At 37.9% G+C, this 20,220-nt stretch overlaps 1 protein-coding gene and 1 long non-coding RNA gene across 2 annotated transcripts in view; both read right to left on the bottom strand.

Moving 5' to 3' along the window:
* Positions 1 to 19,057, bottom strand: part of LOC18430704 (Pentatricopeptide repeat (PPR) superfamily protein) — a 20,841-nt gene extending 1,784 nt beyond the window's left edge. The window contains exons 1-4 of the mRNA XM_011623756.3: positions 18,851 to 19,057; positions 18,252 to 18,449; positions 17,458 to 18,108; positions 11,136 to 13,169 (exon numbers count right to left, since the gene is read on the bottom strand). Coding sequence (XP_011622058.1) covers positions 11,136 to 13,169; positions 17,458 to 18,108; positions 18,252 to 18,449; positions 18,851 to 18,893 — 2,926 coding nt within the window. The 5' untranslated portion in view covers positions 18,894 to 19,057. The remainder of the gene's footprint in view (positions 1 to 11,135; positions 13,170 to 17,457; positions 18,109 to 18,251; positions 18,450 to 18,850) is intronic.
* On the bottom strand, positions 4,642 to 5,115 carry LOC148781657 (uncharacterized). Its single transcript, XR_016058175.1, has 2 exons — positions 4,986 to 5,115; positions 4,642 to 4,862 (listed from the first exon to the last, which is right to left on the bottom strand). It is a non-coding gene; the product is annotated as an uncharacterized LOC148781657 (long non-coding RNA).
* Positions 19,058 to 20,220: the final 1,163 nt, after the last annotated feature.

Raw genomic sequence — 20,220 nt, 5'->3', positions numbered from 1 at the left:
AGAAACTGGGTTGAGCTTAGCCTTTCCAAGTAGATAAGAAGTCATAGAAATTTCTTACGAGGAAAAGGAAATTGCATTACTAAGGAATACAAAAACAATGCACCTATAACATGGAGATACCCCAGAATTATCCCAAGGAAAACAGGAAAGTGCATCATAATCCAATGGTCAATTTAAAAACCATAGTCCACTGTACCATTATTGGCTGTTGAATGCCGGACATAGATGAAAAGAGAATGGGACTCTCGATTGTGGTCAATTGGGTCCCTGTATCTCTCCAATCATCAACCATCATTTCAAAGGAGAAAGATAGCCCAATAGAGCATATTTTTCCATAATCCATAGCATTGCAATATACCTTCCAGTCAGTCGAGATCCTGAAAAAACTACAACCTGGATCCTGAAAAAACTACAACCTGAAGTATGCAAAAAATGTACAAAAAGGGAATAAATGGATCATTCTGATCCCCGATGCCAAATACAATTCAATGGATTTCAGCAAAATTTAGGAAAAACAAACATGAAAAGAGGAAAATACGTCATCCAAGTCCTTAGAGCTTGATGGGTATCAAGATAAGATGTTTACAGTCGACACGAGTTTCTGGTTCACATAAAATATTAAGACATAGTTACCCAGGGCAGAAGCTAAAAAAGCTCTAGGATTGGGAGCGGAAGCGCGGAGCAAGAAAGCTGTAAAGTTCTGTGGTCAATGGAACGAGTTCCACACATGGGCAAATGTAGAGATCGAGATCCCCAACTTTTAGGGGTCGAGTTCCATATATGCAATGAAGCGGATCCTTTACGGGATGGGATCATGTTCCATAGTGTTAGGATCGAGGTTCCCAAAGCTCAATTATCCACTATATTGTAATTTGGGAGCGAGGTTCATTTAACAGTATTTTTAATTTTCCTTACAAACCTAAGTATCAATGTAAACAAGAACCACGTCATTGAAAATCTCTTGGACCTTTTGTTATTAATGGAGTAAGATTTCACAAATGAATTGTGATACTAAAAAGCCAATATGGTGATGCAATACCTAATAAGTCCTTGGGCACGAATGGAGCCTTGTGTCCTCAGCAATCTCTCTCTCTCTCTCTCTCATCAACTGGCAAAGAGATACATTCATTGGGGACTTTTATGGACACTTATTCTCATCAAATTCCTTAGGGAATATTGTAGTCCATATCCCTCTTAGCATGGTCAAGAATAAACTCTAAAAACTCCCCTAATGTAGGTGCACTGAAACCAGTGCAAAAAACCAGGAATAGAGAGGAAGCATTTCTCAGAGGCAATCTTACACTTTCAATGAAGGAGCCCCTTTTCATCGACCAAATTCAACACAAATCCTGTTTGTGGTGTATTGTACCATCTTAATTCATACAATATCTTCTCCCTCCTTGCCATCTCTTGTTGCCTTTTTTCGAAACTAGACACAAGTCGCAACTCACAAGATGTGTAAAGTTGTGAATTGTAAAATATATAGGAAATCATGGCATAAAAGTTTGTATGTTATATAAAAATGGATTCAAACTCCATTTTATATGAATAAAAAATATGCCATTGAAACTCGCAGCCAAAGCATGGGATACTCAATTCACTTTTGGTGGAATCACGGTTCTCCTTACTCATGAAAGATGGTTTTTGGTACAGGGATATGGGTCCCATTAACATATGATATATAGCCCAGGCCTAAGCTTCGGTTTTGTCTTTAATCTTCAAAGTGTTGGTTCTTTCTTAACTAGGAACTTAAGTTCTCCTCAACAAGGACACAATAATTAACTTTTCTTTTACCTCCTTAAAAAAGGCCAAGTAGAAAAATTAGCATCTGAACATCACATGGCCATGACGAGCCAACTAGTTTCAATGAAGGACGAGACCTTAAGCTTGTTTTAACATATCTCAATATTTTGCAAAAAAGATCGAGTTGAATCCTGGAAAAATTAGCTCATTATATGAAATGCAAGTGTAGCATCGTATTAGGTGATTGAAAGCTATATGAAAGCACCACCAACAAGTCTATAATCTTACTTAGCATTATCCAGCAAAATCTGCAAAAGCTACGAATGAGTCTCTGATATTTGTTGGCAATATTCAGCAGTTTGCAAAAACAAATGTGAACAACGAATTATTTTACTTGGTGAAAAAATCACAAGGCCTTCCCCTAAACGTTCCCCTTTATGCAAGAGATACATCGCATCATCTGATCAACCACTTCTCCTCTTAGGAAGTCTTGTAATATCCTAAGAAATTAGAACCTAAACTTGTCATAGGTGCACTGCTACAAATGTGCTATTCAGGATAATCGGTATAATCCTACTTACAAAAAGACCAAGAAAAGACTTGCTTTCCAAAATCAGTATGAGATACTGCCCACTGGATTTCACAAACCAGGATGTAGGAGTTCTTCGACTTGCAAACCATATTTACTTCTCCCAGTGGAATGAAAAACTGGAGGAAAAACCCCATAAGCATCTACATGTAAGTCATGCTGCAAGAATTCATCTTTCTCTCCAGCTTGTAACCAAGCCCCATAATATCAATTGTGGATAAATCTTATGGATATTATCTTGAGTTCTTGATAACAGAACTAAACCTCCATGACAATCCCTTCCACCTATGGGTGGCCTTTTGCTATAATAAGTGCTTTAATCCCTCAACTCCTCCATCAGCTAGACACTTTGCAGAATCCATTTAGCAACCAAAGGCTTGTTTAGGAAATCCATGAAAATTTCTTCTCGAGAGCCTCTTAATTTGAAGGTTAACTAGCATGTTTTGCTTCATGTAAACTTTACAAAACTGTAATGTCTAAATGTGTACACAACTGCCTATACAAAATGTGCACTACAGAGTCCTACAAAGCACTAAATGATATTGTTAGAGAAGATAACAGCAGAGCTTCGAGACCCTCCTTTTGCAAGAGTTCACTAATTGGTTAGATTCTTGCCATATATGGGAGAAGAATGGAAATGCTCTGGGTAGTCAAACACTTCAATCACCAACAGCCCCCCAAAAGGATATAGCTTATCCCATTAAGAAGTGTACGAGCCTCTGCTGTTGTTGCATCAAATATACCAGCATTCCCAAATAGGAAAATACTGAGATGAACTCTAAAACATCCCCAAGCTCAGCTCGACCAGGATTGCCAGAAAGTGGAACTTGAGATAGACGAATCCATTTAGGAGAGTGAGCCTTGGAATTAGAGGTTTTGCAGCACACTACTATTTTCCAATTGCTCAAGAGGTCAAGTGCCAAAGTACCCCAGAATTCTTTCTTAACTCCTGGCCAATTCATGACATTGGCCTTGATGGTGGGTGTAGATCAAGGCGCACTTGGTAATGTAGCGACCTTCAAATATTTGCTGATTGAGCTCTAACCAAACAGCCCAAAGAATTGCTAAAATGTTAATGTGCTATGGCAGATTAACACTTTGGAGAAAGGGCCGTATGAACCAGGAATGAAAAGGCAATTTATTGAGGCCGTAGAGCATCCATTTGTATGTCAAATAGCTCCAAGAAGTGAAGCAAGATCTCCGACCACACTATGCAGGAACAGGTGTTGAACTGACCTGGCGTCACATTTGGATAACCTATCTCCTCAGTGTATTATATGATCAATGGGGTGATACCTTATCATAGCCTAATGATATATAGTTGCATGATATTGCATATATAATATCGCCATTATCGGGTGCTAGAAGCACAGTTCTTGGCCACATCATCTTCATATTCCTCTGCTCCACTCCTAACAAATCAATTAGTATGCTTCTCAACATTCACGTTTTCCATCTCTCCAATAAACCCCCTAATCTCCATCCTTATGACCTCTGATCCATTCTCTCTCTTCTCCCTGATTCATCTTCACTCATGCCTCTATTCAACTCTTCAACATCTACTGGAATAGGAGGGAACACTTCGATTTCACACCACTAAGATACTATAATTACATGGTATCTTGGAAACCTCTCCTTTTACAAGTAAACCATATCCAAACCCCTTCTTTCACTGCTTCACGAGCTGGACATTCATCGACAACTTTTTATACCTCTCATTACCTCCAAGAAGCCCATTCAAGTGAGGGAACCTCCATACTTAATCCTCATTTAAGTCCTTTTTCTTTTTTTGGTTGATAACACAAGTCTAGCTATTGTACCAAATTTTTTCATGAGAGAAAATTGCCATCATCTCAACTTTCTCACCAGTTATTTATCTCTCAAGACAAATTTGTTCTCTGTTGTTTCAGTTTTCTTTCTTCAACAAAACCTCCAAACTCAATTCTCTCACGGAATCCAAGAACATTACTGAGAGTGTTGTTATCTCTATGCGTCTTGAGGGAAAGAACTACGGTTTGTGGTCTTTTTACATGCAACACTTTCTCATGAGAAGAAAGTTCAGGGAGTATGTCAATGGGTCTATTCCCAAGCCTACCAATGAAAATGGGTGCACCAATTGGCTTGTCATATATAGTTGTGTTGCCACATGGATTATGAATTCACTTTAGCACAAAAATGGGCACAATCTCACATATCAGCCTAGTCCAAAAGCCATGTGGGATAGCTTAAAGAAGATTTACTCTCAAACAAATACTGCTCATCTGTATACACATGAAAAAGCAAGTACAAAGACATAAAAAGGAAACTTATTTGTTCAAGACTACTTTGATACTCTCTTAGCAAAACAAATGGACCTGATAGAGATTGAGAGACCTACCAAGGCCATGAAATCCCTCTCGTCTATTCCACTACCTTGTCAAAAGCATGAAAGCACCAATTATTCATCGTACACCCACTCCATCAGCAGATGATGCCCTCTCAGATCTCCATGCTTAGGAGATTTGCTTACGCTCTCTTGGGGTCAGCAAATCTAGCTCACAACATATTACTTATGTGGCATTAGTTTCCTAACAAGCTTTACAACTATCACCATGTGCAATGCAACATATACAAACAAAAAAGGCAATCTGCTAGTCCTAGCAAAGTAACACACATTTTTCCAATTATTGTCAGAAGTCAAGCCATCTATGACTCTCGAAATGACAGTTCATTTGACACCCATTCTGCCTCCACATCTTCATAAGCTATCCCTCGATCCATCCCAGCTTTTCCTTCTATTGATCTGTATACAATATGCAATAACTATTATGAGCTCATGCCCATTAAGGAAACATGCATGTAGTGCACATGAATCTATGCCTTTTTGGAACCCAATATGTACCAAATTTGTATAATATATTACTATAGCTAGATTTTCTTTCTCCTATTTTACTACATGATCTGGCGCAAATGCCCTATTACAGGTTTGTACGTTAATTATTCTTCTTCTTTTTTACATCTTTTAATGAAAAATCGGGTAGGAGGCCTTCTCCCCCACTAACTTACCCAAAAAAATATTACTATAGCTAGATGTTTTTCCTACTACAACTTTTATGCATGATAGATGTAACTTACATGCATGCTTACCTATATTGTAACTCCTATAAAGATATTTACACAAAAAAGAATCCCATAATGATACATGTGCATATATAGGGGACAGTGCCCCATGATTTATATAATCAGAAAGACATCTATATTTTACCCAATCATGTGCTTGAATATTTCTTTCTCTATTCTCTCTCAATCTTAACATGATATCAAATCAGGGCTTAAGACCCTAGGACATTTGTTTCCAAAAATCCTAGAATCATATTTTTCTTTCTTCTTGCGCTTAAAGTTGTGGTATATCAGCAATCTCATATTTCCAGAAAGATCATCTTGCTTTTTACCAACTATTTTTTCCAAAATCCTTTTCCTTTCAAGAAAACCCCAAACCTTTTTTTTTTTTAAGCTACACAAAAATCACACCAAATATACTGCATATCCTTCTCACCCAAATAAATCATGAACATATATTTTATACCCCTGTCACCCAAACAAACCAAAAGAAGGGGGTTTTTTCAAGCTCTGAAACTAAGGAACTAATACCTTAGGAAAAGACTAAAGGGTCTGAGTTTCAGAGAGAGAAAGAAAGTCTCACAATATTTCCTTGGGAAGTAGTCAACTGACCACCTAGGATTGACGATCATTACAGTTAAGCAAGATGGGACAAACTACATGGAATTGTCCCACTTTGCCAAAATGTTCATAGGAAGAAAGAGAAAATTGGGTTACATCACAAGAAAGGTGAAAAAGCCTCCCATAAATGATCCATCCCACGATAAATGGAAAACTCAGAATCTGACAATAATGGCATGACTTCTTCATTCCATGCAACCAAGTATCAATAGGAAATTGTAGTTCCTTAGAACTACAAGGCATACATGAGAGGCAGTAGCCAAGACATACTTAGAACAAGATGATCTAGCTAGGAATTACCAATTGCCTTGCGAAATGCAAATTCGCAACAATGGCAATGATTGTGGATGAGTACTTTGAGGTACAAAGGCATAAGTGGAAAGAACTAGACCACTATCAAGCTACCAATCCCCACATATCTTTGAGTCCATAGCAAGCCTACATCCTGAACATCAGAGAGCACAAGTCCTACAGAAGGACAAATTGCATTCTCTTGTTTTAGTCTATAACTATATGAAGAGGGAGGCTAGTAGAAAGGGTATTGCAGGGGGGAAAAGCTCAAGCATCCACCCTGAACAATCAGCCTTTGCAGCAAGTTTCTAGCAAGGCAAAATGGGTACAAAAGTACCAAATCGGCTCTTATTTTCACGTGCATAAAAGGAGAAATTCAAATACTCTCATTTTAGGAAGAGGAGACACACCTGAGAGCATTATTACGCCTTACAACTACCCTTGAAATTGAAGAAAAAGATTGCAAGTGCTAATCATCATCATCCAAGCCTTATCCCAATCATTTGAGGCCAGCTACATGAATCTTGTTCTTCCATTCTTCCCCATCAAGGGCCACACCCTCAGTAAGACCAAAACTCACTATATTTTTTTACTACTTCTATCCATGTGCTTTTGGGCCTTCCCTTTACCCTTTTTAGAGCCTTCCACTTCAACGAAATCATACCTCCTAGTCGGTGATGTATTAGGTCTACACTGCACATGGCCAGCCCACCTAAGTCTACTTTCTCTCATCTTATCGCCTATTAAAGCCACACCTAAGTTCCCTCATATGTATTCATTTTGAATTCTATCATTTTCTAGTCTTGCCACTCATCCATCTCAGCATCATCATCTCATCTATGCTAATCCTATAAATATGTTCTTTCTTGACCACCCAACATTCCGTTCCATAAAGAATGGTTGGTCTTACAACCACCCTATAGAACTTACCCTCCAGTCTCAATGGTATGTGGTGATCACATAAACTCCGGATGCACATCTCTACTTTGCCCACCCAACTCTAATTCTATGTGCAACATCTTCCTCAATCTCTCTATTCTCTTAGATTATTAACCCTAAATATCAAAAACAATCTCTTTTGGGTATTTCTTGACTATCAATCTTAACTACTTCCTCATTTCTACTCCAATTATTACTAAACTTGCATTCCATATATTATCTTAGTCCGACTAATTTTAAAAATTTTGGATTCTAGACTATCCATGCAATGTTCTAACTTTGCATTGACGCTGTCTCTAGGCTCATAAATTAAAACTATGTTATCCGCGAGCAAATATACACTACAGTACCTCATCTTGTAGTTGCTTGGTTAACTCGTCTATAATCAAACCAAAGATATATGGGCTCAGCACTGCCCCTGATGTATGCCCATTGTCACTAAGAACTCACTTATCTCTCCACGAGTGGTTTGTACACTAGTTAGCGCTCCCTCATACATACCTCTCACTATGTAAATATAGCCTCTGGTGGCTCCTTTCTTTTCCAACACCCACCAAATTAAACCTCTAGGTGTATGTTTTCTTTGAATCAATAAAGACCATGTGGAGGTCTTTTCCCTTTGCCCTAAACTTCTCAATTAGATGCTAAGTAGAAAATGGCTTTGATAGTAGACCTCCCTGACATAAAACCGAACTCATTTACAAGAATGTAAGTGCCAATATTTATCAAATGAGAGGAAAAAACTGCAGCTGCAAAGCCCATGTATGCGATCCAAGAGATTAGGCCATCAAAGATTTACAATGCCAGTTGATGCCTTAAGGCTTCACTCAGCTCTAAACCTCAGTACAGCAGCCAGGTACATATGCATTTGCAAACCATGTCTCCCAATCCACCTCTTGTACATCTTGGATCATTGATTCATCGATTACTGGTCATATGAACGGTGAGAAAGTAGTATTTTGTCATTTTCTTCTGTTTCCAGTGAAGTTAAACTTGTTTATGGATCCACGATCAGTGCCTTTTAGAATGGAAATATAAACTTTCATTGTCCTTGTTCTTACCCTTTATAATACATGTGCCTTCTTTTCCTTCCAACCTTCTCTCTGTTAGCAGCCTGAAAAAACAACTTAACTGCATTGAAAATTTTTCTTTCTGACATTGTGTTTTTCAGGACCTGAAAATGAGGAAGACGATTGGTGGTCGTGAAGATAATGGTTTGTATTTGTTTAAGACAGGATGCACTTCCACTACTCTCAACTTTGAGTCTTAAAGTTAAAGTTATTGTTCTACTTAAGTCTCTGATAACTTAAAGTTATTGTTCTACATAAGTTTGTTTCTTTGAATATTGCCTAAACAATTTAGAACCTCTTTTCTTCAAGTGAAATTTAAAGTTCTAAGCCATTCCATATTGTTCATTCTAATGTTTGAGGGCCAATTCAGGTTCTTTCAATATTTCGATATCAGTATTTCATCTCGTTTGTCGGTGACTACTCATATGGAACTATCTTATGAAAAGTAAAGATGAAGTGCCCTCAATAGTTAACACATTTCATAAAATAGTTCAGACCCAGTTTGAGACCCAAATCAAACTTTTCTTTCTGCTAATGCATTGGAGTATCTATACTATGGATCACAAAATTATTCTATTATGGTATAAAAACTCAAACATCATGTTCTTATACACTACAACAGAATGGCGTGGCAGAACAAAAAAATAGACACTTGTTAGAAGTTGTAAGAGCAATCTTAATAGGAATGAATGTTCCTAAGACATATTGGGAAGAAGCAGTTCTTACTACCGGTTATGTGTTTAGTAAGATGCTTAGACGTGTTTTCAATGGTGCTTACCCTTTCAAACTTCTCTATCCTGCACTTCCTCCTTTTTCTCCTCCGCCAAAAAACCTGTTGGTTATGTCTGCTTTGCGCATACCCTAGGGCCAGCTAGGAACAAATTAGGTCCCCAATCTACTTGATGTTTGCTCCAAAGATACTCGAACTCTCAGAAATCATAGAAATATTACTGTCTGGTAACTTAAAAGGAAATATGTCTCAAAAGATGTCACCTTCTCTAAGAATATACCCTATTTCTCTTTCCTGAAAGATTTGATATCCACTATGCCACCCAACAATCCTATCCCTCTTCTAGTGATCATAGAAGTATCGGTGATCCAACTAAGGAACAAGTGGAATCTACTGAGAAAGATTTGATTGTGTACACCCAAACAAAGAAGGGAAAATCTGATGAAATGATCAACCCCAACTTGTTGACTGATCAATCACTTTTTCTCTTTTTACAACTATTACTTCTCAACTTCATTTACCTATCGTTGTAAGAAGAAAAAAAAGGACTTGTGCTTCTCATTTGACCACTAAGTTTGATTCCTATGCTTCACTTTCACCCTACTTTCGTGAATATCTCTGCTCTACTTCCTCTGTTCCTATTCCCATCAAAGTTGCAGATGCACTAGCTTATCCACAATCGAAAACGGACACAATTGAGATGGATTCCAAGATTGTTCAGTGTCTGTATGTTAATTTAAATTGCCGTCATGCCCAAAGTAGAAACATCCGCTAGAAAGCTGATCAGATATAATAGCATGATTGAGCATCAACTCCCCCAAAACAAAATTTCCTTTTCCATGAATCCCTTTGCATTTTGTTTCCTTGTTTACCCCCATATAAGAGAGATTTTATTAGAAAAAAAAACTCAAAATTCTCAAAATTATTTTGAAATGGTTTAAACAATTAAAGTGATGGGACAGGTGAGTTACCAACTTATGCTACTAGTTTCTAGTTACATGCTATTAAATAGGATCAGTTTTTCTAGAAACTTTTTTTAATTTTAGGCTAGGGTAATACATTAATTAAAGGGAAAAGTTTATATAAGGTTGCAACCTTAAAATGTAGAATCACAGATGCACCTCAAAAATTCATCGAAAATGTTTTTTTAATGTTGAAAAAGCCCTCTAATCAATCCTCTCGACATCGAGATATATGAATATGAAAAAAAAAGGTTTTTGAATCACAGAAATAGTACATCTTGCAACACATTATCTAGACCGTCCATTTTCAAGATTTTCATATATTTATAGACCTACCAGATTTTAACCATTTTTGAAATTTAAAATTTTCTAATTAGTTATGAAAATAGATATTAAGATAATACTAAGAATTTTTTACAACAAAATTACATATTATGATAAAATTTTAAGGTGAGCTTTAATTGGATTGTTTAAGGTTGCAAACTTATAGAAACCGCAACCTTATTTAAAATTAAGGAAATGGCAATATTTAAAATGGACAGACAGACAAAGCATCTCTAGGTAGAATTAATTTGGGTACAAAATCTGATGGGACGAGAGAGATCATATTGGGTTATGGAAGAATTAGGTCTATAGAGGGGTGATGAGAGAAGGGTATTAGGTTTCTATCTCGATAGGATTTAGTAAAGAAGAGGAATATTGGAAAATTCCCTGAAGATTTCGAGGACAATTTTGACTCCAACACACCACCACCCTCTAAATCCACATTTAGTACTATATTATTGATTTTTCTTATTACACTTTCTTAGTATGCTTAACCATTTATAGAGATGATGCCTACTATGCAGAATCACTTCTCATTCATTCAAAAGAAATAAAAGAAACACTTCTTTCATGTTTATAGCATAATCACAAACCTAATATTAAGAATCGTGGAATTATTGAAAGGAGAACCAAACAAACAGGACAACTGAGCACATCAAGAAATTTGGAACTTCATGATTGACAAATACCGTAAAGTTCAAATACTTTGTGCATTGTAAATAAGAACCAGAAATCGCAAGAGAGTAAGCTGTTCACAAAAACCTTACCAGAAACTGAACCCCACTGACCCTCCAGACTGTCAGTTTGGCTTGTTGAATCCAGAGAAACATCCTTAGAGAGACTTGGGGCAGTGACCTCTGCTTCACCTGCCACTGGACCACTAGAATCTTTAACCATGGCCGCTGCTGAAGAATTCTGTCCCTCGCGAGATACTTGTGCATGAGTCCCAGCTAAGCCAACTCTATCACTTTCAGTAGCTTTTCCCTCAACCGCCAAAGTAACAGAGCAGACTGGATTGTTCACTGCAATTACTTCTGAATGAGATTCTTGTGAGGCTTTCTTGGATATTTCAGAAAGTTCCTTTGTAGAAGAAATTGATTCTCCATTATCCAGACGAGGGCCCACCATTAGATCCACTGCACTTGAATCAGAAACTGCGTCCTCAGGATTCCTTTCCGTACTCACATTCACCTTATCTGAAACACTGGCGGAGGATTCAAGCCCATCAACTGCTACAGAATTTCCAGAGACATTGTACTTCTCTCCCAGAGGAGATATTGCACTCAGAATAGATTCTGCACTAGTAATTTTTGAATGGGTTTCAAGCCCATCATCTACTTCAGAATCTAAATCCTTAGAGAGACTTGGGGCAGTGACCTCTGCATCATCTACATCCTTAGAGAGACTTGGGGCAGTGACCTCTGCATCATCTACATCCTTAGACAGACTTGGGGCAGTGACCTCTGTTTCATCTGCCACTGGACCACTAGAATCTGTAACCATGGCTGCTGCTGAAGATTTCTGTCCCTCGCGAGATATTTGTGCATGAGTCCCAGCTAAGCCAACGCTATCACTTTCAGTAGCTTTTCCCTCAACTGCCAAAGTAACAGAAAAGACTGGATCATTCACTGCAATTACTTCTGAATGAGATTCCTGTGAGGTTTTCCTGGAAATTTCCTCTTCAGAAAGTTCCTTTGTAGAAGAAAATGATGCTCCACTATCCAGACAAGGGACCTCCATTAGATCCACTGCACTTGGATCAGCAACTGCGACCTCGGGATTCCTTCCCGTACTCACATTCACCTCATCTGAAACACTGGTAGAGGATTCAAGCCCATCAACTGCTACAGCATTTCGAGAGACATTGTCCTTCTCTCCAAGAGGAGATATTGCACTCAGAATAGATTCTGCACTAGTGACTTTTGAATGGGTGTCAAGCCCATCATCTACTTCAGAATCTAAAAGAGCTTTGTCTCTAGCTTGAATGCTATTGCTTTCACAAATCTTAGCACTCTGATCAAGTGTTGACTCCTTGTCTGTTTGAAGAATTTCTCCTTGGTCTCCACTGGATGAAGTAGAACCTTCATTGCTTTCATCAGCTTCTTTCCCCTTGGCCCCACCATGGCCTTGATCAAGGCTCTCCATGAATTTATTACCTTGACTCAAAGACTGGTGTGACCCCTTCTCATGGGTAGAAGAAATCACTTCAGCCATTTCTGCATCAGGTGAACCTCTAAGATGGTCTCCAGTCTTCGTTATTGTTTCAGCACCAGAAACTAAGAGGCCCTCCAGTTCCTCTGACTTCTTTTCATCTACTTGGGCTACCACAGAGCCAGAATCAGAATCTAGAGATGGCTTATCAAGAGCATCGGAGTTCTTTTCCTCTGGGGAACTGGATATTGAATCCTTTGAATCCGTTACCTCAGACGACCCATAAACTTCACAACTGTTAGAATTTATCTCATATGCATGTTTCTCTGCCAATATTTCCATTGCTGATAAATTTCTAACTGAATCACTTTCGACGTAGGAATCAATTGTTGCTGCAACACCTATGCTTTCCATCACATTCCCATCCATATCAGTACTTTCAGTCAAAGGTGCACTTCCCACATCCAAAATTTTTGATGGACAATTGGGGGAAATACGACTGTTTTCCGCTGCCTCGGCTACAGGTGACTCGTCCCTTTGCTCTGGGAAAGAATCTTCAAAGGAATCCAACTGTTCCGTTTTGCTTTCTGAGGCATCAGGCTTTTGTGATAGGTTATTATGGATTGATTCATTTTGCCCCAAAGGAACATCTGCATATGTGGATGTCATAATCAGATGAGTAACTTCTGGCCATAAGAAATCAACAAATATGACTAGAACAAACAATTTCAGACTTTTGAGTGCCTGAAGACTTCAAAGTGGCATAGAAAACTCGTAAACATACACAGGGATACTGACATAGAAAACTCAAATTGGCTTCCTAAATTCTCCAAAAAGAAAATGATCTTTAAGCCTTTTCCTTAAGTAAGTAGGTCTACAGGTGTGCATTTATATCCCTTGGCACTGGACTGGTTCCATTGAATTAGAATTTCCAATTCTTTAGGTATTGAAAACTTAGGTGGAATTTATATGTTTTTTAAGGTTTGGAGGGGTAAGCCATTATTAGGGGATGAAACCACACTCAAATCTCAGAGACATCTTTAGCCCTCTAGAAACATTTCACAACAACAGGTATTTGCAGTAAGACTGAAATTTATTTATCGAAAAATGATGAATTTTATTATAGTTTCTAGGGTACTTCATTTGTGTGAAACCCAGGCGTAGCTTTGGAGTTTGCTAATGCTATTTAGGATTTCTGCCAAGTTTATCGCATCCATCAGATCCTTTAGCATAGAGGTATCAATTGCCTTTGCTTAGATTTTCCCAAATTTGAAATCATGGTTTTCGTACATTACATGTAAAGTTTAAGTTATAGGGTCTCATCTCTTCATTACATGGTGTTTCTTGGGGAAGTTATTCTACAAACTTTCAGCTGCACTGGATCAGTAATGTCAAAGATCCTTCACTATTGGTTTCTTAAATACTTAGAGACCCACTTAAAACTTCAGAAAGGAACAATGTAGCACTAAAAGTTTAGATCAACCCAACGTTTGATGTAAACGATGGCAGAATTTATTCCAGCATGTTATAAAGTTTTAGGGTAATGGTTATTGCTTGTCGTGATGATATGGACCTGCTTGGCATTTCAAAAAGCAAATAATTATTACTAAAAGTCCATTTCCCCATGTCAATTTTTTAAGTAAGAAGGTCCAACACAATGTCATTAATGCATCTCATGAAACAAATCAGATGCTTGGAACTTTCGATGGAACAAATGATATTTCCAAAGGTGCTATGTAATTATGCTCAAACCAGGACTCCATAGGTCATAGAATATCCAAAACATGGATCATAAGACTTAATTCCTCAAGTTGTTCAGAAACGAAAGTTAATCCAAAGGATCAACATTATTTCTCGACAGAGTAAGAAATATTGAGGATATCATGAAGTTCTGATACCAAACTAATTTTTCACAAAATTAGAGTAAAATATTCTGTCCACTACTGTGTGCTATCACAACCAGAACTTAACTACAATCAGGGTCAAAGATTAGAAGGTCAAAAATACACACGAGGAAAAAATGGCTCCACCAGCACAAATATATTGAGTTACCCATATTTACACCAAACCATATTCATACCTCATTAAGTTAAGCATGACAACACAATGTGCTTGGTCACTCAGCACTCTGATCAGGTGAAAGAACTCAATTTTGGTTCCTTAACTTTTGTCTTGAGCCATCAAAGAGGCCATACAAGTCTTGAAAGTGCAAAATAAACAACAAAGTAGCTTTCCATAGTGACTAGAATTTTATATCCCCAAGTTACCCATCCCGACCCATTCCTCATTTTTATTCACAGAAGCCAACACTCAGATAAAACGTAAAGAACTTATTCAGTTGCTTACTTGCCTCTTGAGCAATCAAGGCCGCTCTACAGTAATCACATATGCAAAATGGACCACATGATAGATTTTCCCCATCACTAATTTTGAATATCCCCTCAGTAATCCATCCCAAATTCCGAATCAATTCCTCCTGTTTCTTTGCAGGATCTCTGCCAAATGCTTGTTCCCACTTATGAAGACTCTCATCTATATGCATTCTTCCATACTTCTGAAAAAATGGCAGGCAACTAACCCAACTACAATTTTGGACTTAACCCCCAAGTCCCGCCAAAAACTTCTAAGAATTTGTCAACCGGAATTTCATGTAATCGCCGCACACTAATGAAGTTGAAGGGCGAGTTCTATAGGACAGCTGTGAGATCAGCTTTGCTCGATGGGGAGTAATGTTGGGCGGGCAAAAAAAAATATACCCATAGAATGAGTGTAGCGGAGATGAGTATGTTGAGATGGATGAGTGGCAAGACAAGAAGGGATAGAATTCGAAATGAATCCATTCGGAAAAAATTAGGTGTGGTCACCAATAGGCAATAAGATGAGAGAGGGTAGACTTAGGTGGGCTGGCCACATGTGGCGCAAACCCAATAAAGGAGGTACAAGTTAGTTCAAGTGGAGGGCTCCAAAAGGGCTAGGGGTAAGCCCAAAAGGACATGGTTGGAAGTAGTTATAAAAGATATGGGGAGTTATGGCCTCATTGAGGGTATGGCCCTTAATAGAGCAAAATGGCATACCAGAATTCATGTAGCGGACCCCATTAATTGGGAAAAGGCTCTGACGACAACAACAACGACGATTTATTTTTTATTAGTAACTATCCCAAAAGCTTAGAACACAAACTCAAGTCATGTTATGAAATACATAACAGTAAGCCGCCATACCTCATCAGCAAACCTACAAGGAAGTACTTACAAATTGATTCTTTTTCTTCATAATCCACACCAACCAGGGTATTGGAACACCAATAGTATCATATTCCTATAATAGTAGCTTTAGAATCTGTATCTCAATAACAAGTGAGTACCCATAAAGGTGAGGAACTCTCAACATCAGAGTAACCATGCAATGCATCAATTCAAATCCTGGGTCTTGCTCCATCTCTAATAATTCCTAGTAACCCTTTTAGCAATCCACAATAAGCACAAATCAGCCTCCACATACATGATACCAGTTCTTCTAACTCCACTGGTGATCACAAATTGCTTCCATCTACCCATACTTCAGCACCATCTCCCAATAACCAATGCATTCCATTGCAACACTTCACCCTACCATACTTATCTGTAGAAAAGTGTGGGTCTCTAAAGGGCCAAACTCTCCAAGCCTGCCAACAAACATCAACCTGTTGACTTATCATAAAAAAGAAAGAATTAAACAAAAAGAAGCATCAACACAATTAACCAAATGAATATTTCATATCTCCCCCTTGCCTCTCAAAATGGATCTCGTGTGCGTTCTCATGATGGGATTCTATAAGGACACCGCCCAAAAGTTAAAGTAATAGCAACTTCGCCTGAATTGGAATGTTGTCCAAGCTAAAGAACGGGATTGAACTTTCCACTTAAGAGGCTTAGCTGCACCCATCACCACCAGTACATCCCAAATATGTGCACTACAGAAAGATCAAAGCGAATAACTGGTAAGAAAATCACATTGAACCCCTATCAAGCCTGCTTCCCACATCCAGGAGACCAAGACCCCAATTTCACCCGTATAACATCGCTCAACAGCCTGTCTAAAGGCACAAGCACATGACCTGGGGTGGGGTGTGTAACTTTTCATACCAATGAATCACGCAAAACCAACAAAATAAAATAATAGTGTTGTTCACACTTCCTAACTTCATATGTAGGTGCTTCACCTATTTTGACTCACCAACCCTAACTAGAACCATTAAGTTGGTAGAGTTCCCACTTCAAAGTTAAAACCAACAGATCAAACAAAAAGAAAAAATTCATCTCAGCACCCACAAGCCCACTTTACCCAGATGCACCCAACCCCGTTCTATTACCATGTATAGTGGAGATTTCCAGTCAAAATCAAGTTATGAATATTTCCAAGTAAACCTGTTGATCAGAATGTATTAAACTCCAAAGATATCAGCATAAATGTTTCCACAATGTCTAACACCTGCAGGAAACGCATTCTATTTAGTATAAAATATATAACTTCTGAAGGGAAGCCATTACATTGAATGAGTAGAAGTATACTCATCTTCTGCAAGCCACACCCATTATTAGTCACTTGGCAATACAAGCACTAGAGCCACTTACAGAATTAGATCAATGTATGAAAGTTGGCAATAATAAGATTTCTTCACAGGAGGATGATTTTAGAAAGTCAAAGTAATGAATAGATGACTAAGGACCAGCGTTTCTAGGGAGAAAACCAGTTTCATGGGTTGTAATGCAAGACATTAGCTGAGCCATGAAGCAAAAACTCATTCTTATAGAATTCTTCCGTGTGCTGATTTGTTTCAGATACCAGCAATTCAAATTCATGACGGCGCATGACTAGAGCTCCAAAATAAAGTTCAAACATAGAATGGCTGATATAGTAGATGATAAAAATATCAAAGGACAAATCAGCAAAACTTACGAATACTGTGAGCTTCCACAACATGGCTTTCCTCAAAATGCAAGGTCCGTGGTTCGCTATCCCCTAAGACCTTCACTTGGCGATGATCTGATTCCAAGATACACGCAAGACCACTCATACTTGGAATTGCACCTATACCACTTGCATTATGGTCCATTTCCACTTGCTCTGATGCTCCAATTGAATCCAAAGGATCCTTAGGATCATCTTCAGAGCTTAAAAGCAATTCCCTTATTTCACCCTTATCAGAAGCAACAGTCTCATTCTTTATTTCCGTCCCATTTGTTTTGGAAGTAGATTCTTCACAATGTTGCATAGTTTCATCTGGAGGAAATAGACCACCAGAATTTACCATTTTATCCGTTATCAACGGTGACGATTCTGAAACAACACCGGAATCATGGCCGAGTGATTCCATTACTGAACCATGTTCAGACCCAACAGCAGAAGATGTTGCAGGCACCAAACTAGTAACGGTACGTGTAAATTCAGCAACTGCATCAGTGGACTCCTCTTCTTCAGTTTTGTTTATTCCTTCTCTTTTGACTTCACTGTTAACATCTTTCTCATTGCTTAATCCTTCTGAACCAGCATCTTTTAAATCCTTGAGATCATCCGATAAACTTGCGGCTGCTGCAGGTTTTGGGGCTTCTGAGACAGAATTCATTGATGAGAACAAAAATCAATCGAAAGATCCAATGAAGATAGAGAAAAATACAGAAAGAAATTCTTCTCAAATTCAAGAAATCTCAAATGGGGGAGTAAGCAAATGAGAGAATATGGCGGCATCTTACCTTGGGGTTCATGATCTTCATCAGAAGCCTCTTTGTCAGAGAGATTGGTGTGTGATTTGTCATCAGAGTCGATCAATTTGAAACCTTCAATTTTTCCACAATGCTTCTTGTGATTTCTTCTGTGCTTTGCACTTGGGTGTGGGTTTGGGTATGTCCACCCACATTTGTGGCACACCCAAATATCATTTTTATCTTGCCCTGCATCAACAAAATAATCTAATCTGGCTGAACAAGAAAACAAGAGAGAAAACCAAAAAGGCACTACTTTACATCCACATAGCAAGTAATTCAGTGAAAAACCAAGAACAAAAACCCAAAAAAGAATCCAACTTTACATAAACAATGAACATAATTGAGCAGAGAAAAGAAAGCCTCCAACTTTACAAATAAAGATTCCAAATCAGATAGAAAAGAGACCCCACTGCAAAAAAAAAAGAAGAAAACATACAAAAAAAGAAAAGAAAACAACACTATGAAAATTAAATCACTATAAACACTAGGATTAATCAATTTTATCCGGATAAAATAAAGGGAAGAAAAAGGAATGATGAATCAGAACAATGAAAAATCCCCAAAAATAAAAATCAAACAAAAAGTACCAGGTGGGTGGTGATAGCTAGTCTTGTGCTTGTTAGCCTCCATGTCTATCTCCACCTGAAAACTAAAAACACCACTTCTTTCCTCAAACTTCCTCAACAAACCAAATTCCTCAAGAATCTGCAACAAGACCCAAAATCTCCCCAAAAAATAAAAGCACACTATCCAAGAAGAGAGAGCAAGAGACTGTCGGTTGTGGCTTTTACCTCCAACACTCTAAGGATTAATGGGTTCTAGGGTCATGGAGTAGGAATCCAAGACGTGTCCTAGAGAGAGAGAGAGAGAGGCATGTGCAGCGGAGCTGTAGAGAGAGAGAGTGGAGTAGGGGGGCATGTGCTGTAGTGGGCCCAGTGTGGTTTGACAAAAGAGCAGGAGAAACCACTTCGCCACCATCCCCCATCAACAAACAAACAAAGAAACACATGCATTTTATCCATCATTTTAATCAAATAGCGTGTAAATTCCAACACCATGACACCTAACGCCACTAAAAAGGCAGAGAAAGGACACTTAAAAAATCTAACTCAATAGATTATTTTTTTTTTTTTTCTTTTTTTTTTTTTAACGGAGAAAGCTTATATAGCGCTAAAGCTCAAATTACAAATCACCTCAAAAATTTCAATAGAAGAGGTTGTTTTGATGCTCAAATATGCTCAAATTGATCATCTTGATATCAAAATACATGAACACAAGAAAAAATGGATTTCAAGTTTTGAAAATAAATAGTCCATATATTGTTGGATGGTCAATTTTCAAATTTTTTAGATCTCTTTGATTTACACTATTTTTTAAGCTTTAAATTTTATAATTAAAAATAAAAATATATTTTAAAGCTATCAATTCTCGACAATATATGAAAATGCGCGTTATTTTGATTGTTTAGAGGCTCGATTCTATACAAATCGCACCCTTTGTTAATGGTAATAATTCACTAAAAAAAATGTAACTAAATAAATTATTATTTTAATGGTAATAATTCAATAATAAATTTTTGTAAATTTGGAAGATTTTCCTTGTAAATTTCAAAGTTCTTTGATGACCGGACACAACGGCGAGCCCCCTCCATTTACTTCTCCCAGCGTTCTTCTTGCCTTCTCAATCACCATGTTTTATTTGTGAGGAAATAAATAACAAACACCTGAAGTGCATGGTATACAATACACATAATGACCTTCGTTTTTACTATATCACCTTAAGAAGGGACAATAGATAAGGGAAATCATTTTCTTAAGATGGACGGTTGGATTACCTAAAAATTTTGTTCATCTCCACCGTTTATCTTGGAAGAGGAAGCTGGATGAGTGCCCCCTACTGCCTTTTTTTTTTTTGGTAATTCACTGATGACAAGCCCTTGCCTGTTTTTCAAAATCGT

Source organism: Amborella trichopoda, chromosome 6 (assembly GCF_054954075.1).
Source record: "Amborella trichopoda isolate Santa Cruz 75 chromosome 6, AtrichopodaSantaCruz75HAP2 v2.0, whole genome shotgun sequence".
Classification (NCBI taxonomy): Eukaryota; Viridiplantae; Streptophyta; class Magnoliopsida; order Amborellales; family Amborellaceae; genus Amborella; species Amborella trichopoda.
This window is presented reverse-complemented; position numbering and strand designations above follow the sequence as displayed.